This window comes from Panthera uncia, assembly GCF_023721935.1.
Source record: "Panthera uncia isolate 11264 chromosome C1 unlocalized genomic scaffold, Puncia_PCG_1.0 HiC_scaffold_3, whole genome shotgun sequence".
In the NCBI taxonomy this organism is placed as follows: Eukaryota; Metazoa; Chordata; class Mammalia; order Carnivora; family Felidae; genus Panthera; species Panthera uncia.
In genome coordinates, this window is record NW_026057584.1 from 30531999 (window position 1) to 30554103 (window position 22105).

General features: G+C 38.0%; 1 protein-coding gene across 3 annotated transcripts in view; it reads right to left on the reverse strand.

Moving 5' to 3' along the window:
* PARD3B (par-3 family cell polarity regulator beta) overlaps positions 1–22105 on the reverse strand; it is a 1005179-nt gene that overhangs the window by 196907 nt on the left and 786167 nt on the right. For all 3 annotated transcript variants that reach the window (XM_049615864.1, XM_049615867.1, XM_049615866.1), the window contains one exon: positions 2904–3014. In XM_049615864.1, coding sequence (XP_049471821.1) covers positions 2904–3014 — 111 coding nt within the window. The remainder of the gene's footprint in view (positions 1–2903; positions 3015–22105) is intronic.

Below are 22105 nucleotides of genomic sequence, written 5' to 3' on the forward strand. Positions count from 1 at the left end.
CTCTTGGGTGAGTGAGCACTGGCGAGTGTTTCTCTTTTGTTGCCAAAAAAATATGCCAGTAAGGTAGAATGCTTCAAAGAGGACCCATAAGAAAAGATGACAATACTTTTAGACTGGCTTATTCAGTCCTCTTGGGGGAAAAAAAAACCAAACAACCTCTGCACATCCTTTCTCATAGGATAAGGATAGTTTAATGTTCCAACCAAATCCTGTCCCTTCAAGTTAGTGGTTCTCAGACTTTAGAATGCTGAAGAATCACATTGGGCTTACCTATCAAATACAGATGCCTGAGCTCTAACTCCAAAGATTCTGATTCTGTAAATCTGGTATGGGACTCAAACATCTTTAACACGCTCCCCACGTGATTCATTTTCATCAAGTGGTCTACGAACTACACTTTGAGAAACACAGCTAGAAGAAGTCATATGGTTTGATTTGGATGAATATTTTTAAATTTATGCTCCACTTTGGACAATTTCTTCCTGGTTATACACTAAATAGAGTTGGTATAAACCCTCAGGGGTATGCTGATTAACTGGCTCTTTGAGAAAACAAACCCAACTTATTGCATTTGCCAATTTCCGTGGTGTAAATACTCCCACCATGAACAATTTCAAACTACTAATGGCTTAATGACGAGCTCACAAAATTCCTGAAAGTTTAAAAATTGTCTCTCACAAGCTGATACAAGCTGGCTCCAGCACTGCACAATATATATTTTATTTAAGTGCTTTAAATCCTTCGAAGAAGGGATATGTTAATGAAAAGCTATTGTATCTATGACAGCTAGGATGAAACAAATAAGCAATAGGGCAGCTCGAATCATCTTAAGGTAACAAATTGCAAAGGCATTAGAAAAAAAGACAACTTTGTGAACTTTCATACACTGTTTCTTATTTTATTCTATTTTTTTTTTCCAATGGCCATGTCACAAAGAGTAATACACTCACTGAGTTCTTTAAGGGTTGTGAATTGGTTTCTTATGGATGATGGAGAGCCAAGAAATGGGACTCAAGGTTTGGGAGCAATGCCAAATGTTCAGCCACCACCACCCCCCTCTGTGGCCCTCAGCTTCTGCGCGGTTGAAATGCCCTCGGTCATTAATTCTACAGCACCCAACCATAAAAGCAACTCCTCCAACTTCTTCCCCTCACACAAGATTGAGACAATGTTGCCTCTAGGAAACCCATATCAGATGTGTTTTATGTGTTCATGTGTGGGAATTGGCCTAAGTGGAGGCTAATAGTAGAGTTCTTTCAATGTTTTGACCAAACATATTTTAAGAAAATTGGACCTGAAGCCTATATAGCTAGCTGAGGTGAATTTACAGCCCTGCTTTTAAGAACAAAACTCCCTCAGGCACCTGCTTCCTAAAGGCAAAACCAGAAAGGAAATGAACTCTTGCTTAAAGACAACCCACCTAATTTTATGGGTTATCAATTTTCTAGCTGGCACACATTTCCCTTGCTACTAAGAGTAAACCCTCCCAACCCTGAGCAAGTATCGAGCTACAAAAAAATGTGAAGTCTGAATTCTAGCAAACAGCTCCGTTTCCTGAAGATGAGGCAAGGATATGGTGTCTCAGTAAGTGAAGTCAGGGGAGCAGCAAAGATCTATGATGTGGACGCACCACATCGATGTCTTTGCCAATATACACATTAAAATCTTAGCCTGCATTACATTTTATGTTACAGGATTACTGAATCTTGGACTATGATGGAGAATTCATCATTCCAGTTTTGGGGGTAGCTCTGTCAGGTGAATAGTCAGCAACAATATAAAGCACTTGATTTCCTTTTACCTGCATGCTGACCCTGGAAGTCAGCTTATCAACCACTTTCACATGAGAAAGGACCAAATAGGGCTTCTTTCCTCGCTATTGATAAAGTTAGCTTTTATCAATGGGAATAGACTACAAGACAGAAGTCAAAGGTTAACAGTAGGTATTCAGCCTGTTCTGTGCTAGAAAGGACGATGTATAAGTATGATTTTCTTAGTACACGTTACTAGAGTATTAAAATAAGTACAAGAACGGACTCTAAAAACTACAAGGACTACTGTTACTAGTAAGCGAGTGACAAGCTGGACAAATCTGACTTCATGCATGATGAAGTCAGAATCAAGTGCTTAAAATGATATGCTAGTGTTGTCATAATCTCCGTCTTTCTCCAAGATCCATTTAGTCGTGCAGGTGAAGAATTTTCAGGAGAAACATGAATATTCAATTACATGTTTCAAAATCAGACATTTACACATCAACGTGGGGTAAGTGTAGAGTTAACCTCAAAGATAAGTGAAGGGCCTCTTGTCCAAATGGAACATTAAGCTCCTCAAACAGGAGAATTCAGTCCTTGCAAACTGTCATTATTTCAGTAAACGAAACCGGCCCTTTAACAGATGGGCAACATACATTGCAACTTGCTGATAGCCTAATAAAAGACACTGGCTTTTTAAAAATGAAGGACATGCACTTCTCAAATTACACCACCCAAATGGATTTAGCAGAATAAAATTAAGAAGGCATACAACAGCTTGACAAAAATTAGGAACAGACTATGGAAATTTGATAGTTCTAAACATCAACATCAAAATGACCTTTTTATTAGAAAAAAAAAACCTCATTGTTTAAACCATAGGAAAAATATACATTGATATAGTCAAAACTTGGGTAGGATATCTTGGAATTGTAAGTACTGATATAGTAAAAACATAAAGTTAATTTCTTCTCCAAATATACTAAAAATTCCCCAGAAAGGCAGGTTCCTTTTACATCAGGTAACTTTGCTTTTGTATTCAACTCGATGCTTCTTGAAATAAAATGTCTCCAGTTGACTGATGCAATAATCAAATTAAACACAGGCCATGGACCCAAACAAAATAAGGGGCTCAGCATTTCTGCTCACCTTTCTCGTTCTTCTTTCATTTTTTCCAGCTCCTCTTCCCTCAGGCTGCCATGCTTCCGAGTGCCCTTCTGCTCAGCCTTGCCTCCCTTATCATCTTTCTTCTTTCCAAATCTAGAAACACATGAAGCAGAAGATGTTAACACTAACCATGTTCTTTTGGTGGTAAATTTAAAATATTTATGAGATGAATTCATCAAACTGTAATTCTTTATTCTAAGTAGCACAAGATCATTTTGCATAAAATGGAAGTAAAATAAGATCCTGAAAGCGGAAAAGTAATAGTCACTAAATCCCTCTCCTTTCCTTCTCGTCCTTCCTTCCTTCCATCTTTCCACAGAGATATTGATTGTGCAGCTGCATAGAGTCATGCAGTTAAAGACTAAAAATCTCAAACTATGAATTCACTAGAAATTTTCGAACTGAAAGGTTATCATTAATATATAACTCAAAACTGACCGAACTCCTAACCAGGCCTTCAGAGCCCCAGGTGGCCTTGACATTTAAAGTTGAAACTCCTGGGAAGAGATAATGATGGTGCTTCAAGGGACTTTGCCAAACACCTAGTTTACTGCTGTCATTTTGCAAATGAGCCCTTGGGCCTTGGCCACCCAATAAATTCGGGGAAGGCCCGGGATTAGAACTTGGGCTGTCTCCTTTACTGCACTGTCTCCTTTAGGCTACATTCACTCTGTGGATGTAGCCCCAGTCTTCCTAAATCAGCCCAGTGTTAGTGTGCTCTCAGTCCCCTTGATGCCTGGCATATTTGTAGCTAATTTTGGCACAGTGGCAAGTATGATACCTTATTTCTTTTCCTCCAGCTTCATTGAGACATGATTGACGCATAACATTGTGTAAGTTTAATGTGTACAACTGCTGATTTGATATATTTCTAAGCTGCAAAATGATTGCCACCACAGTACTGGCTACCACTTTCATCCCATCACACAGTTACAGTTTCCTTTTTGTTGTGAGAGTATTTAAGATCTACTCTCTTGGTAACATTAGATCGTTAGTATTAGCTGTGATCACCATGCTGTCCATTAGATCCCAAACTTGCTAATCTTATAACGGAAAGTTTCACCTTTTGACCAGTGTCTCCCAAGTTTCCCCTCTCCCCAACCTCTGATAACTACCACCCTGTTCTGTTTCTCTGAGTTTTCTTTTTTCAGATCCATAGTGTACGTGTGTGTGTGTGTGTGTGTGTGTGTGTGTGTGTGTGTAGGTGTGTGTGTGTATATATATATATACGTATATATATGTATATACGTATATATATATATACACACATATACATATACATATATGTGCACATGTATGCATATATACACACACATATACACTGCATCTTCTTAATCCATTCACCTGTTGCTGGACAATTCAGATGTTTCCACATCTTGGCTATTCTAAGTAATGCTGCAATGAACATGGGAGTAGAGATATTTCTGTGGGATCCTGAAGTCAATTCCTTTGGATGCATACCCAGAAGCAGAATTGCTGGATCATAAGGTAGTTCCATTTTTTAAAAGCTTTTATTTAAATTCCAGTTAGTTAACATACAGTGTGGTATTAGTTTCAGATGCACAATATAGTGATTCAACAATTCCATACAACATCCAGTGCTCATCACAGCAAATGCACTCCTTCGTCCCCATCACCTATTTCACCCACCACCTTCATCCACCTCCCCTCTGGTGACCATCAGTTTCTTCTCTATAGTTAAGGTCTGTTTCTTGGTTGGCCTTTCTCTCTTTTTTTTGGTCTTTGTTTGTTTTGTTTCTTAAATTCCACATGAGTGAAATCACATGGTATTTGTTTTTCTCTGACTTATTGCACTTAGCATAATACTCTCTAGCTCCATCCATGTCATTGCAAATGGCAAGATTTCATTCTTTTTTATGGCTGTGTGTGTACATGTGTGTGTGTATGTATGTATATATATATATATACCACATCTTCTTTATTCATTCATTTGTTGACAGTCACTTGGGCTATTTCCATAATTTAGCTATTGTAGATAATACTACTATAAACAGCAGGGTACATGTATCCCTTTGAATTAGTATTTTTGTGTTCTTTGGGTAAACACCTAGTAGTGAAATTGCTGGATTGTAGTGTAGCTCTATTTTTAACTTTCTGAGGAACATCCACACTGTTTTCTGCAGTGGCTGCACCAGTTTGCATTCCCACCGACGGTGCACAAGCGTTCCTTTTTCTCCACATCCTTGCCAATACCTGTTGTTTCTTGTGTTGTTGATTTTAGCCATTCTGACTGGGGTGAGGTGATAGCTCATTGTGGTTTTGGTTTGCATTTCCCTGATGTTGAGCATCTTTTCATGTGTGTGTAGTTCCATTTTTCAATTTTTTAAGGAACCTCCATGCTGATTTCCATATTGGCTGCACCAGTTTGCATTTGGACCAACAATGCACTAGGGTTTCCTGCAATTATGATACTTTAAAAGAGCATTGTGCTTCCTTACCACTTTTACTAAAATAAAACTGCACATTTGAAATAATAATAATAATAAAGCTATGGTTATTACTAGGACACATTCTTAAATAATAGGCATTTTCCCAAGCAGATTTTCTTTAGAAGCAATCTCCTTTGGTTTTGGTAATGACGTACTTGTGAAAAAAAGGAAAATAATTTGATACTCTGCTGATAACCAGGAAAAAAAGTCACTCAAGTATGTATATTCTTCAGTGAAGTAAAAGATTCTTGTTAAACTATGGAAATCCTATTTATTCTTTGTTTCTTATTAAATAGTTGCAAATTTTTCTTATGTGTGTGTAAATGTGTGTATATCTTTAGCTTGCTCACCCCATCTATGTATCTATGTAGCCATCCAACTATCTATGAAACCTGGGGATTCTACACATGTTCAGGCTGACTGCCCATCCCACCCCCTGTCCCCATCCCCTAACCTCCCAACACACACAGTGAGTCAGAATCTCATCACATGAAGGCCCCACTCATAAACTTGAAACTCCTGTCTTTTTCAGAATTTCATAAAAATGGGTAAACATCTATTCTCTTAGGATTGTGCTTCAATCCAAATCATAGGTTGTTGGTCAAGTGGCAGCACCGAGTGGAAGACCTCCTTGCTAATCTCTGTATTTCTGTTGTTATCAGAGTTCAAAGCACCCTGTTTTCCCCAGAAGCCTCTTCAAGTCTTGACTCTTCTGTGAAAATGTCAATTTAGGGGTGCCTGGGTGGCTCAGTTGGTTAAGCATCCAACTTTGGCTCAGGTCATGATCTAATGGTTTGTGAGTTCGAGCCCCACATTGGGCATTGGAGCCCCACATCGGGCGTTCGAGCCCCACATCGGGCTCTCTGCTGTAAGTGCAGAGCCCGCTTTGGATTTTCTGTCCCCCTCTCTCTGCCCCTACCCTGCTGTTCTCCCTGTCTCTCTCAAAACAAATAAATAAACTTAAAACAATTTTTCAATTTACAGTTTCAATTAGCAAATTCTTGCTCATGAACCTTCTCTCTCTCCACTGCCATTTACCATCTGCCTTTGCTCCTACTGCTATTCTTTTGTTGTATTCAGTCTTGTTTTGGGATTTGGGTCGATCAACTATGAATTTTCGCTCCATCAGCCCCAGTCTTTTTTTTCCTGGTCCTCCTTCTTATTCCTAACGTATTTTCTTCTTTCCCACTGAAGAAATGACCTAATATCATTTATAGACTAGGGAAGAGAAAAAGAAATACAGACAAAATAAAAGATCACTAACTTCCAAGTATAAGGGAGATTTGTTGACATATTCAAGATCTCTCTTTAACCTACAAAACAGGCGCTATATAAATAACGTGCATTTTCATGAGTACGTTCTTTAGCTTTTCATGCCCATGAAGAAGAGTCTCAGGGACCAACATTATGACTCTAAATTCCTTTATGTGAGAATACCTTTGTACATCACTTAGAGAAATAATTTTCCCTCAAAATGTCATCAAATATAGTAAAATTGGGCCAAAAAAAATCAAAATTGTGGGGAGTGAGGATAGAATAGTGTTCCAGGAAGTTGATGAGAGCAAAAATGTTGCCAAAAACTCAAGATATTAGGCATGCTTTTCTTCTATGTTCCAAATATTTGAAGGTTTGGATTTTCTGAGATGAAAGAAGTCTTGTTTTTGAAGGGCAAAACTAACCTATACCCTAGTCTACCTTGATCTTTATTACCACAACCAGTGAATTGTTTTTTCTTCCTGTTCCTAAAATATTTCACTTGTACTGAAGTTCAAAAACAGCGTACTTTGTTTTCACCATAGTGGACTACGTCTGAGAAAGGTTAGTTGTAAGTAAATTCTGCAAAGCGTTTTCTTCTTAGCAAGAACCATCAATAACAGTCAAATCAACCAATTCCACAAATAATATAAATGTTTTGATTTAAACCTCATGATCATTTATGAAAATTCCCAAGAAGAAGAGCAGAAATAGCTGTGAAATTTATTTCATTAGACAGAGAAAACAGTCATAAATTACTTTATTTTGTAAAGTTTGGGTAGGTTCAAGAACAGAATTATAAAACAGTAATCTTCAAAAGGACTCCCACATTGTTAAGAAGAGGAAATTGAGACCCAGAGAAGTTAATTGCTTTTATTTATTAGCACACTGAATTCTTTTTTCCAATTTTGCAATCAGACAACTTAATTATCAGTGGTAGTGGTGGTGGGTGGGTTGGGAGGGGGGAGGTTGGAAGAAAAGCATCAATTTGGTGAATCGTGTAAGCCTTGTTCTCTCCATGTCAGCCTATTTGGGGGTTACTTTCAAGCCTTTCTTACGTTCATGGACATACAGAAAGAGGAGGTGGGGAGGTTCAAATACATTGATTCATTTCACTATTAGTTATTTTTGTGAGAAAAGTCACAAGAGCTCTAAATGGCTAAAATTACTGCTTTGCATTCTAGGGTTTCAAATATCCCCTGCATTCCAGGCCTCCCATTATCTATTACCTAGGAAATTTGAGAGTTGGCCATTTTGGGCTAGGTGCCTTAAGGAAATTGCTTATAGGTCAACTTTGCTTTATATAAAAGATATTTTCCTAAAGAATTCAGTACAAACATATGGTTTGCATCAATAAAATCTTACTTTCTGTGTACCTGGGAAGCCTGTTTAAAGACTCTTATGATGGATCTTTTTGTAAAGTGGAAAAATCACCTTTCAACATACCCTTTATGTAAATTTAGACTTTCATGAATTATAAGTTTGCTTAAAACACCTGTCCCTGTTCATTTCTATAAAGAGGTTATTTGAAACAGCTTTATGGAAAACTGGCTTTCTTTCTGTCTTCTTTTTTTCTTTCATTCATGCATTTGTTTAAGAAATATTTATTAGATATATACTCTCTGTCAGTCATTGTCGTAAGCGCTTAGTATAGGCTGATGTTGAATTGGGATACAAACCCAGACACTATCCCTATGGAATTTACATTCTAACCGAGGAGCTGGACATCAAACAAGTACAAATATGCAATTGTAAGTTGCAAAAACAAAACAAAACAAAACAAAAGCTATGTGCTATGAAGAGTGTTAGGAGAGATAATAATAGGAGACTGGTTGGGGAAGTCTTCATTGGGGAAATGACATTTACACGAAGGCTGTATGGGTGAGAGCTTCCAAACAAGCAAAGATTGGAGATAAGCCTTATGGGTGGAAGACACGGCACACACAAAGGGAGTGAGGTGGGGAAGGTCTGGTGCATTCTAAGTGGTGAAAGAAGGGCAGAATAGCTTAAGCAAGGGGAGCAGAGGGGGATACTAACACAGGATTCAGATGGCAAGCAGGGCAAGGACCACAGAGTGCAGGTGTGAGAGGCTTGGAGTTTAGTCTCAGAGTGGCATCAGGTCATGTCTTGGTAATTCAAGGGACAAAGAGAAACTGGATAAAGAGACTGGTAAATTTAAAGAGTTGGTAGAGGAGTAACCAAGTTGGTAGAGGGGTCACCAAATCACTTTAAGCAGAAGTGATACTATGTGATGCACATTTTCAAACATCATCCTGGTTGCTGAAGTAAAAAGCATCAAGTAAAGCAGTAAAGCCAACTGGTGACTGCTACAACTGCTTCAGGACTGTGGGTAAAAGACAGTGGTGGTCTGGACTGGAGAAAGTGCTGCTGAGAAGACAAGACAATGATGTGAAAGTGGTGGGTCAAGGGAGAAGGACCAAAAATTCACCTTAAAAAAATTTATTTTGAGAAAGAGAGAGAGAGGATCTGGGGAGGGGCAGAGAGAGGGAGGGAGAGAGAGAATCCGAAGCAGCCTCCACACTGTCAGCACAGAGCCTGATGTGTGGCTTGATCTTATGAACCATGAGATCATGATCTGAGCCAAAATCAAGAGTCAGATGCTTAAGTGACTGAGCCACCCAGGCGCCCCCAAAATGTTCACTTTTAAACATGGTTATTTCAGTATGCCTTTGGGTCCTCCAAATGAATGGGCTAGGGACTAAGGCAAAGTTATGAGGAACTGTAATACTTAAAGTCTGGAGAGAGGGGTAGGGAGGCATTGTACACAGGGGACAGAAAAAGAACAGCCAGAGAGATGAAGAAATTCAGGAGAGTATGGCTCAAGAGACCCGAGGGAAGAGTGCTGTAAAGAGGCCATGGTCACCAGATGGAAATACTGTTGAGAAGTCAATTGAGAAGAATACAATTGAGAATACTGAGGTCAGGACTCCAGAGTTCACTGGATTTGGCACTCAGAAGCCATTCATCGTGTTGCTATGGTTCAGTGCAGTGGTATGAGCAGAAGTCAGGGACAGTGATCGCAAGAGTGAATGGTAGGTAAGTATAAAAGTGTGTATCTTTGTGTACAACCACTTCAAGAAGTTTGGCTGGTAGGGTGATTGCTGGAGGTGGGGTGGAATGTTGAAAAAGGAGGTTTTCAATGTGGCTGACACTGGAGGACTTTTGTCTGGTGATAGGAAGAAATGTCAGAGTGTGAGAGGCTGGAGCTGGAAGAGAGAAGAGAAGAAAGCTATTTTCTTTTGCAGTGTGGTAAAAAACTCATAACGTGAAGTTTACCATTTTAATCATTATGAAATATACAGTTCGGTAGCACTAAGTACAGTCACAATGTTGTGCAACCATCAACCCCCACCCATTTCCAGAATATTTTCATCATCCCAAAGTGAAATTCTGTACCTGCTACATAGTAACTCCCCATTTCTCCTTCCCCCAGCCCCTGGAAACCACTATTCTACCTTCTATCTCTATAAATTTGACTATTCTAGGTACTTCATATAAGTGGAATCATACAATATTTGTCCTTTGGTGTGTGGGTTATTTCAATTAGCATAACGTCTTCAAGGTTCATCGATGCTATAGCATGTGTCAGAATTTCCTTCTTTTTTAAGGCTGAATAACATTCCATTGTATGGACATACCATAGTTGCTTACCTAGTCATCTGTTGATGGAGATTTGGGCTGTGCTCATCATTTGGCTGTTGTGAATAATGCTATGAACACTCATATAGGAGAACAAAGCTCTTGATAAGAGAAAAGGACAGAGATATACAGAACCTCCAGAGAGACTGGCCTTATGGAGATAGGAGGAGATTCAAGAAAAGCAGCAGCCAGAAAGGAGACTAGTTCATTTATAGAGTCGATGAATGGACAGTGGAGGAGTTCCAGGTAATTAATTTATCAGTCAACATGATACAACACGTATAAGAGAAATGGTTTCTATTCATAAAATGAGACATCTTGGTATAAATTGAGAAATCAAAGGAAATAGACTATATAGGGTAGAAAAGAATCTCAGAAAGTGTTTATAGGAAAATACCAAAAGCAGACCTTTCTTATGTTGCTATTTTACCTATATAGGGAGGCCCTAAAAGGCCATATGGGGAAGTAGAATTTAATAATGGTTCATCCATTCATTCAATCAATCATTTACTGAGCTGCCATGACACATCATATGGACTATTCACATGGAATGTAACCATTAACACCATCAGTTGTTAGGTAAGTCCTTAACCCAATGAACTGAATATGCTCTCAGCCTCTTGTTGTTTTCTATATGATAAAGATTTCACTATAATTCTTAGTTATCTCTAATGTCTCAGCAAATATTTTCTTCCACTTCTATTTCTTTCCATGAGTTTTCTAGATAATGACGTTCAAGTCCTTCCCAGATTCCCACGCACCCTGATAAATGGTCCAAATTTACAACACGGATAGCTCTATTTCTGCCTTTGTTCATGCCTAGTCTCTCATTTAATTCACTTCTTAATTCTGCTAAGTACTATCTATCTACAATTTCCCTCCCAGATCCCACTGGACAGTTTACACAGCTATTAGTATCCACTCTTCTTCCATTTAGTGCACACACTGTATAAAGCAATCCTGAGCAATGGCTTACGAGGACTAAAAAGTTCGGTAAGGAAAGTGTTCAAACACTCTAATTTCAAATTCGTGGTGAGCTATGAATCCAAGGAGAGCTGAATATTTGAAACAGAATGTATTTCTTCTTTCCGCAATCGGGGAGTATCTTTGGGTGTCAATGACACCCATTTGGAAGAGGCTACATGATCCAGTCATTACTAATATTACACTTTGAATGTCTACGGAATGATGTCAGGTGTGGAAATGCACCAACTTTGCAGTCAGAATATGTTCTGGACTTTGATAGTGGTTCATTCTCCCTGTACCTAGCTGACTTATAAACTATGATATTGTCTTATCATTTTGTAAATTATACACTTTGAAATAGTTCGAGCAAAATATGGGGGCAGAGAAGTTCACAAACCTTTGACTGTATTTCCATAGTTTATTTTGAAATTCGCCCATAAAAGGTTTCTGTTGTCTGATGCATTCTAAGTCAGGTTCTGAATAGCATATGCATATGCTAATGAAATTTATTTCCACGTAGTATAATCTCATGTGTGCACTTTGGCTATTGCTTCTCTCTAAAATGTGTATCACAAAGGTCTTTACTTGTTTACCTGAGATGGCTCCCATTGTACTTTAGAGTTAATGAATCTGATACAAATTCAATGAAAATTGACCAATTAGAGTCCCCCTCCCCTTTTTTAGATACCTAAGGCCACTGCCTATTTTTATGTTAATATTATTGATAGAATAATGAACAAATGTGTTTGTTGCTAATCTTGATAAAGAAAGAAAAATATTCTACTTTTATTTTTAGCTTTCCACAGTATATATGGTTATCATGCTGGTGTCTGTGATTTTTCGGGACTGGGGTGGAATGCTACAAGCTCAGTATGCTTTTATAACAGAAGGGTTGTGATTTAAACTCTCTGAGCCCACTCCATGGCATGCAAGAGGAGATAGGGATTTGCTTTATAGATATGTTCACAAGGGGAAACTGAGTGAGTTGATGGTTTAGTAACCGAAGAAAAACTCCATATTAAAAATCTTTCTTATTAACTGGGTCAAGCAGTTGAGTCTCTTTAAAAAGAAGATTTCTAATTAAAATGTTAATTTCTGGTATATCGGTTAGACATGTATTTTGGGTATGTTTATATGTTTCCAAGATGAAGATGAACTATATGAAAACAACAAACATGTTTAATCCCACTGGTATCTTTACTACTTTCTTTGAGGCCAACATTCCCACCTTACCCTTAAACAGCTACTTGCCTCTGGCTTGTTGTTGCTTATTCCCAGGATGGGATTCCTAACTTGGTGGTCATGGCGACTCTTCATTCCAAAGCAGGGAAGCTTTGGAGCTCAAATGTGTTGATATTTGTTTTTAGGATTGAAAGGCAGGGAGGTCCTATAACATTCTAAGATTTCTGCCTAAGTGGATAAAACATCTGCTGGGTAGAGTCTTAAGCAGCTCTCTGAATTCAGCTGCTGGGAATCCTTGAGCGAATTTGCTTTCCCAGACTGAGGAGCTAGGAAATGCAGTAGATTTGGAAATACTAAATATATTGCAAGTAATTCTAGTGGGCCCAGAAAGCAAAACAAAGCAAAATGCACATCATCAATAATCCATCTTCTGAAAAACAAACAAACAAACAAACAAACAAACAAACAAAGTAAAAAGGGCATGTGGAAGACTGACTTGCAAGAATCCGTTAAGGGATTTGTAACCTACTGAACAGTTACTTTTGCTGAGGGTTTGTGTAGCCAATGAAAATTCCACTCTAACATTATTAAAGTAGCACTCTGTTAGGAGAAAGAGGGAAAAAAATATGAAAAAGGGGCCAGAGATTAAAATTAAATGAAAATAAGCGTGAATGAGTGAGCAAGAAAGATAAAGATACTAATAAGGTATGATTTTCAGATCCACACAGGGACTATAAAAAGCTTATTAACTGTCACGACCACACTGGGTTTTAAGTTATTCTATCCTGCTTTCCAGAAGAAGAAATACTTTTCAGGAGCACAGTGAACTTTGATTAATTGCTTTCATACGCTCTCACTGGCTTTAAGACATTGTAGGCAAGGGTCTTAGTGATTCAGACTAAATGCTTATGATTTCTGGGAAATATATTTAACAAGAGCATTAAAGAAATAGATCTTTTTGCATTTTTATGTTTCCTTAATAGTTAGAAAGGCTTTTCTTTTTATTAAATGTTTACTTATTTCAAAGCAGCAGAATATGTGGCTCCTTTCTTTTTATTTTTATTACTTTTAAGTAGATCTCTGAGCATCTCTGAAGGCAGCTTGAGTGCACAGACAACTGATGGCCTGTCCATAAAACTCTAATGCTGACTCAAACAGACCACATGGCTGGAACCTAGAATTCTCATCTGTGTACTCACAGCATCCCCTTCTTCCCTTCTCTCTACCTCCTTTGTCCCGGGAACCCAGACACTAGGAAAGGAGTATTCTGAGACCAAATCATACACCACGTATAAGCTTTTTCTCTACCAGCTGTGGGAGGTTCCTCAATGCCCATGGCCTTCCCATGCTCAACCTGCCAGGGCTCACTCCATAATGACCACAGATTCATCCTGCAGAAGGAAATGTCCCCCCACAGGAAACAGTTCTGCGGTTCATTCACTGGCAAGTGGGGTCATTTCAGCAAACTTCCTGGTAAGGGAAAAACTGACTCATAATGAAAGTTAATCCAGGGAGGGCCAATTAAAAGTTCTATGGAAACTGGAGGCCTCATCTATAGTCTCTAAAAGTGTCAGCTATAACTTATATTCCAATAACACAAATTAACTTATGTGTACTGTGTATAAAGTCCATTATCAAAAGAACAGATGATGGTGACTAACTCATTATGTGTAAAGAACAAAAGGACAATGTTAAGAAATGGTTGATATATAATATATATGTATATATATCATATATGTACAGTGACTATGCAAAGGGCCATCTTCAAGGGAATCCTGGATATTACTACTCCATCTTCATAAGTTATGAGAAACAGGGCATATTTTCTCTGGAACTTGTCTTCACTAAAGAAGAATAAAATGATTGAGCTCCAGACCCAGTCTAATGGGAATAAAACTTATCTTTATAACTCCGATTAAACAAAAAAAATTATCACTTCTTTGATGCCCAAATTAGCATCTTTTCTCCAGCATACTGAATTAATTAGTTGAGTGACAAAAGAATTAGTCCATGTAGGATCAAAGCTGAAATCATATTTATTTGAAATTTAAAATTAAGAACACACAGTTCTATCCCACTGTAGCTCATGTACTGTTCTTTTATGTTCTATATATTCTAAACCTTCTGCATGTCACATAAAGTGTAACTAGGGCTTTATTCTTTTTTTTTTTTTTTTTTTTCATTTCATGTTCTTCTTCTTCTTTTTAACATATAAAATCTTCCCTGAGGAGACAATGAGAATATCACACAATTTTTTTCCTGGGGGTGGGCAAATTTCCATTGTGCCATAAAAATCTTAAATTATGTGGCTTTTTTTTGTCAAGCATTTATTAGGCAGATACAAAAGAAGCAAAATAATTAATGCACGATAGAGCTGGTAAGAGAGCCTTAAACGATAGAAAAGAGTTATTATATTGATTCATAATAAATGATACTAAGTTTGAAACTGTTCTTACAAGGTAGAAGCTTTCTTAACTTTGGACTTCTTTTTTTCCCTTCTTTTTCTGCAGTAGAAAAAGTGAGGTTGAATAAGCGAGCATTGTTGGGGGTTAATTTCTGGGATGTCTCAATTCACTAGAACTCATATTTGATGTTTTGTTTTGTTTTGTTTTGTGTGGGTAACATTTTTACCACACGAAACCAGCTTGGATTAGCATATTTATCTTGAGCCAAGATGTGACGGAGATTGGACTCAGGCAGAGAGTACAGAGACGAGGAGGGCTTGTACTTCTGTTAGCGTCTGTACTTGGGATAGGGCACTGTTTGAACCACTGCTTCCATGTGAGCTCCTCCAGGGCTAGGGCAGGTAGGGTCTTTACATGGTTTTCTCATTTATGCATACATGCATTCATCCAACAAATGCTTACTGGACACCTACTTTGTAGACCTAGTAGATGCTAAGGATCCAAGCAAATTAGTCAAAGGTGGTCTCCACTCTCATTCTTAGTGCCTGATGCATAGAAAAAAATCCAGCAAGCATTGCTGACCTGAATTAAAGGTGAAGTAGGGATTTCAGGGAGGTATCACTTATCTCTTTTCTTCATGGCCTCTGTCCTCATAGTGCCTCATAACAAACATGTCATCCTCCCACACAGCTCCCAGGCTGGAATCTAATTTCCCTATGAACACAGAAATCACCAAACTGACTTAATTTAGGTGTGGCAGCTCTAAGCTGGTCACAGCCCTGGATGTCTACTACCACAGCAAGATCAAACAGGGGACAGCTATTACATGGCAAAGGTAACACACATCTGGTGATCCCAGTGCCATGGTGGCACTGGGTCATCTTCGGGTTCTACCTCGTGATGACCAGTCTTTTGTGTTGTACAAATACCCTGTTTCAAAACACCAGGCTAAATTCTAGAATGAGATTCAAACCCAAAGCCCTCATTAAAGATGATTAATCTGCAAGATGTCATCTATAAAAAACGTCATGTCTATCTCATACCGAGACCTTTAATTTCAGCGTTTCAGAAATTATGGCCTCTTTAGTCTTAGGTTTTGAATAAAGATAGGTGTGAGGTAGTTGCTTGGTCCTCCGGAGTTCTGACACCATTCATCTTTGTCATTGGTTTGTCCTCTCCTTAACAGAATTCCAAATGACAATATCTCCATCTGTGCTCTTTCATGAAAGAGTTCTTTTGGAAAAAGAGGTAATTTTAAAAAATCTGAGCCCTAACTTAGTTTGTAAGGTGAGGGATCAGATTTCAATATTTTTATGTCAGATTTAAAGTTAACTAATATGCCTTCTTATTCAATAAGTCCCTGAAGAGTAGGTCATAAAACTGAATTGATTCTCAACTATGAATAGGCTGAGAGGGAAGAAATGTATCTATTCTGAATGTCTCAAGTGAAATTCTACATCATACTTTGGCTCTTCCAGGGCCAAAAAGTCACAAGTCTGTGAAGTTTTTCAAACCTGTGCTACCTGTACGGGTCCCCAATTCATTTTTTAAACGTCTAAAAACTCCCTTTCCGTAGCTTTTCTTAAGTCTAAAATCTCAGAACCCGTGCATAAGATCGGGTTGCCAAACACAAAATGAGGTGTAATTTATTGTTTCAGATAGAGTTGCTGCTTATCCATTGAACAGCACAGAGAACATCCTACATACCCTCCAGGTCCCAGAATACTTTATTCTGAAGGAGCTCGGCCAAAGTGACAGTCACTCAAGGGCCATCAAGCAATCAACAATGTTTCCTTTGTCCAGAAGGGGCTGGGCAAAAGACAGTAATCTTTTTCATAGGACTAGATTTCCCATAGGATTGTAACCTACTTTTATAAAATGGATCTAATCTCATTCTCCAGCAACATAACATCCCTAAAGAAAATATATCCAGGATTAAACAACAACATCAACAATAACTTGATTTCTGACAAGGTTTTCTAATCACTTGCAATTCATAAAGACCCATGACTGGTAACACACAATCATAAAAGTATGCTTTCACCTGGAAATGTATATAGTAGCTTAGCACAGTGATGATTTACAATTTGACCAAAGAAACCAGAAATTGATTTATAGTCTGTCCAAAGCATCAGCCTCTTATTTGCTTGTCCACTAGACTGTGAAACTACAATTCTGCTATGTAAGTATATTTTCTTGTTCCTCCCTTCCCTATACCAATGGCTAATTTTTCCTTTCTTCAATACCACAGATGAATAATTCCTTCAGATTCCTAGTCCTATTCTATGGTTCAAAATGGCTGTACTTGTTCTCATGGAATGATAAAAGAAACAAATGCTAGGAAATTTGTGTGCAGGTAATTAAATGCACAATCACATAAAGTGCATAATTAAATAAATCAGAGGTGTGAGCCTCTGAATGGAACATTCCAGATGGAGTTTTTTGGTGAGTAGATCTTTAAAAAAAATGTAGATGATTCAACCAAATAAATTAGCCAGAGGGTGTTTCCTTATCTCTGGGGCTACTTTTAATTATCAGATCAATTTCAAATCACACTGTATGAAAGGAATAATACTGGAAACTTTACTTTTGCCCAGCTACCTGTTTATTCAGATGACAGAGGTGTCTTGTAATCTGCCACAATGCCCTGGCAGCCTGTTTCTGAATGGCTCTGGATGGCGGGCGCAGGGTACACACGCAGCGTCACTTGGATGACATTGGCTTGGCAATGATCACCTTGTGCATCTGCAACCTATATTTGGCTTTGGATTTAACGCTTCTTGTCTCCCCAGGTTTGGTATTTCTAAACTTTGCCACCTCATATTGCAGCAACTTCCGATAACTAATCCTTTTTACAAACATTATAGTCACATTTGATTCTGTAGAAACCCACAGTATTTGTGTTTTTCATTTTGGAAGGTTATTTGGAAGGCTTGGAAACTCAAGCCAATATATTATTTCAAGTGTGACTAAGCTGTTGTCATTCATTTTACACCAACCCTAACCCTCTCTAGGACCCAACCTACTGAGGTCTGGAGACTCACTAATCCAGTCAATCCAGTGATGGCAGAATCACTTTGGATAAAAGAACAATAAATCCAACCATTACCTCAATCCTATAAAAGTAATATTTGAGTGCATTAGTAAGAAAGAGAAGAAAGAACTAGAAAAATTGTACAGTTTGGCAAAGAAAGCCTGAGCTTAACTTGTTTCATCTAAATTTAGCAAGTAAGAAACAGGTAGCTCTAAAAGGGCCACATTAATGGACCTAAAATCAGAAGATTAATAAAAAGTAATCCAAAGCAATTCATTAATACGTTACGTCTAAAATAATAATTTTTTGATAAGGTGGCAACATTTTCCAGGTGATTCATAAGTGCTTTGGAATATAAAATGTCATTAAGAACTGATCATATAATGGGCGCCTGGGTGGCTGAGTCAAGAGTCTGACTCTTGATTTCAGTTCAGGTCATGATCTCATGGTTTGTGAGTTCGAGCCCCACATTGGGCTCTGTACTGACAGTGAGGAGCCTGCTTGGGATTTTCTCTCTCCCTCTCTGCCCTTTCCTGACTCTCGGTCTCTCTCTCTCATTCAAAATAAATAAATAGGGGTGCCTGGGTGGCTCAGTTGGTTAAGTGTCTGACTTCAGCTCAGGTCATGATCTCGCGGTCCATGGGTTCGAGCCCCGCGTCAGGCTCTGTGCTGACAGCTCAGAGCCTGGAGCCTGTTTCAGATTCTGTGTCTCCCTCTTTCTCTGACCCTCCCCTGTTCATGCTCTCTCTCTGTCTCAAAAATAAATAAATGTTAAAAAAAATTAATGAAAAACAAAATAAATAAATAAAACTTAAAAAAAAGAACTGATAATACAATATTTAATATTATGGTTTATTTATTTGTTGGATTCACATTGAATTTCTATGTGAAATGTGTATATTATATATTGATTTAATGCAATCAGCAATATATTTAAAAAATAAATTTGCTCATCCTAAAGCCAAGACTACACTGTATGTTAACTAACTTGAGAAAACATAAAAAAATAAATAAATTTTCTTAGTACTTTTGAAATATTATTTATTTAATTATCTGTGAAAATTATTCGTTTGCATTTTTAGTTAAAAAGAGATTTGTATGCAAAGTGGTTCTTATGGGTTCAAAATTGTACAGTTATAGAAAGTTCCTTAAGACTGGAAAAGTCTTTGAGATCATATTATCTAGTCCCACTCAAAGTTTAGAAAGTCCAGAGACCTAAGGCCACATGGACAGTTGGGACTAAACAGGGGTTTGAACACTTCAGCTCAGTACAAGTTCTTTCCATCCTGCTATGTTCCCCAATTGTTTGTACATATGTTATGAATTATTTACCCCAAATTCCAAATCTTCATAAAGGAACCCTACTCAATAAAAGTTTAGTGTTTTTGTGAGTACCAATTGCCCAGAAATGCAATTAGCTGTAATGACAAAGTTCAATTTAGTGACTACTTGGCCAAATATAACATGCTAACTAATGTGAGGACTTGACAACTTTCCCATTATCTTAAGCTCCCTTGTTCACTGACATTATCACCCTGTCCACAGACAGACTCCTAATATATGCCAGCTGATTTGATCAGATTGCTGAAAAACAATTACTCAATTATTTAGCTCAATTGGTTAGAACACTGTGGTAATGGGGTCAAGGGCATGGGTTGGCTCCCTTGTGTGGGCCAGTTAACTTGGACCTACTCCATAACCACAGACTCTACCCCCAATGCAGATGGTCTTACAAATACGTGCCAGTGGTCAAAAGGGCGCTCGCCAAGAATGTGTGGACAGAGTAGCATAAATCCATCACTTTTTCTAGAAAAACAGCTCAATGCCAGTTTTGTTGAACATATGTGGGTTAATAGTAACATTTTCACAGGTGAAAGACAGAATATGGCTCCAGATTTTGTAATACCACAGATTTGCTAACCTAGTGTTTTGAAAGTAATTTTTAGAAAATAAGAACACATATGGTTAAACTTAAAATCAAGCAATCATTTGAGATATACAGGAAAAGTTTTAAGCGTGAACTGGTGATTTCTACCAGCTTCAAAAATATGAAAAAAATTAGCAAATTTAGTCTCCCTTTGTGAAATACCTTTATTTTAAAATGTTGGCTCTTTTTTTTTTTTTTTATTTTTTTTAAAGTAATAGTTTTTGGCCCAATTTTCCAATTTTTGTGACCCAAATTCGCCTCTGGAATCCCAGTTTGCAAACACTGGTATAACTAAGTTTCCCTCTCTCTTTTTTTTTTTATACCTATGTATGTATATATATGTGTTTTAATGACTGCGGTGACCTTAAATTAGTATAATTCATTGAGCCATGCCTGCTTGCTCAGCTCTCAGCTCATGTTGAAACAGGGGAGTCAGGACTTAGATACCCAAAACCTGGATGGGCTGCCTTTCAATGATGCCATTAGTTGACTGAAAAAAGATTATAGTTGGCTGAAGTGGTTGGTGACCACTTTGTCAAGGATAGGAAGGATCACACCAGGCCAAACTCAGCCAAAGTATATTGTTTGGAATACCAAACAGATAAATTATCAATGTTTTCTTCAGAAAGTCTTCTATAAGAATTTATAGATTGGGCACCTGGGTGGCTTAGTCGGTTAAGCATCTGACTCTTGGTTTCAGCTTAGATCGTGATCTCAAAGTTTGTGTTATTGAGGCCTGTGTCGGGCTCTGTGCAGAGCAGAGCCTGCTTGGGATTCCCTCTCTGCCTCTCACCTGCTCATGCACCTGCGCTCTCTCTCTCAAAATAAACAAACTTACAAAAAAAGAATTTATAGATTAACAGATCTAGAACAATACATTCTGTAGAATGACTCAGTTTTGCTGTTTAGACCTTATATCCAGAGTCCAAAAAAACGAAAATAAAACTTATTTTTTAAGATTTCACACTATGAAGTGTCTTTCAAAATCAGTCAAACCTTCCTTACCTTAGGCGAAATAGAGAGGGAGGAGGATAATCCCATTTCTCACCAACGCAGGCAACATGGATTTAGGAAAGGAAGACATATGATATAAACATAAAATGTACTAGAAAAAAGTACTGCATATACTTATTAGCACTTGGTGATTTACTAGCTAATTAACTCCTAGATGACAAAGCTTTATGAACTCCTGCAAACTAATTAAATGATATGTCTCACAAACAACTAAACTAATTAGATTTCTTAGATGAGTAAACTAAAAAGTCCTATCAGTAGCCTGAAATATTGAATTCATTTGGGAAGTATTTATCAAACACCTATTATATATCAGGCTCTGTGCTAGGTGCTGGAAATACAGAAAGAAAAAGGCTCGATACTTTCTCTTAATAAATGTATAATCTAGGGGTGCCTAGGTGGCTCAGTCGGCTGAGTGTCTGACTTTGGCTCACGTCATGATCTCGCAGTCGTGGGTTCGAGCCCCGCGTCAGGCTCTGTGCTGACAGCTCGGACCCGGAGACTGCTTCAGATTTGTATCTCCCTTTCTCTCTCTCTGCTCCTCCCCTGCTTGCTCTCTGTCTCTCTCAGTCTCTCAAAAGTAAATGAATTTTAAAAAAAATAAAAAAAAAAGAAAAAAAAATTAATGTATAGTCTAGTGAATGCTTCTTGAGGCTGAAGGAAGATCTCTCAGACTAAGAGACAGCATCCTGAGGGTTTTCAAGATTACCGTGCCAGCTAGTATCAGAGGAGTTATGTAGATGATCTCTCTGGTAACAACCTTAATTTTGTTTGTTTTGCAGCTTTGAAAAATCTGACTTAAACGAGGGTCCTCTCCTTCAGGAAATGTGCCTACATTAGCATATAAGATTTGTAGAAGTTAACAGATTGTCAAAAGACTATCCATGTGTGCCTATCCATGGATGTAAGATACAAATATCTGCTTTGGTACAATTAAGATGTGCCCGATGTCACAAATTAATGCCATACTTTGTGGTGAAGTGTACAGAAAGCAAAAAGAGACAATAGAGCTAGGAAATTGATATTTTCTGGGTAGGATTATATTCTTTTAGGTAGACTTTTAGGACAGACCATAAGTCTACTACTGAATCAACAAGTGCCAAGCATTAAATGGAAATCTAAAATACGTCAAAGATACATAATCCCTAATCAGATCTACTTTACTAGAGTGCAATCAATTCTCAGTGACTCAGAGGCTTTTTATCTACTATGCAGATTACCCACAGCCTGTGCTTCCCCTTTCTCTCTGTCTTTCCATTTTTATGGTCACCTGAGGACTCATTAGTGCTTCT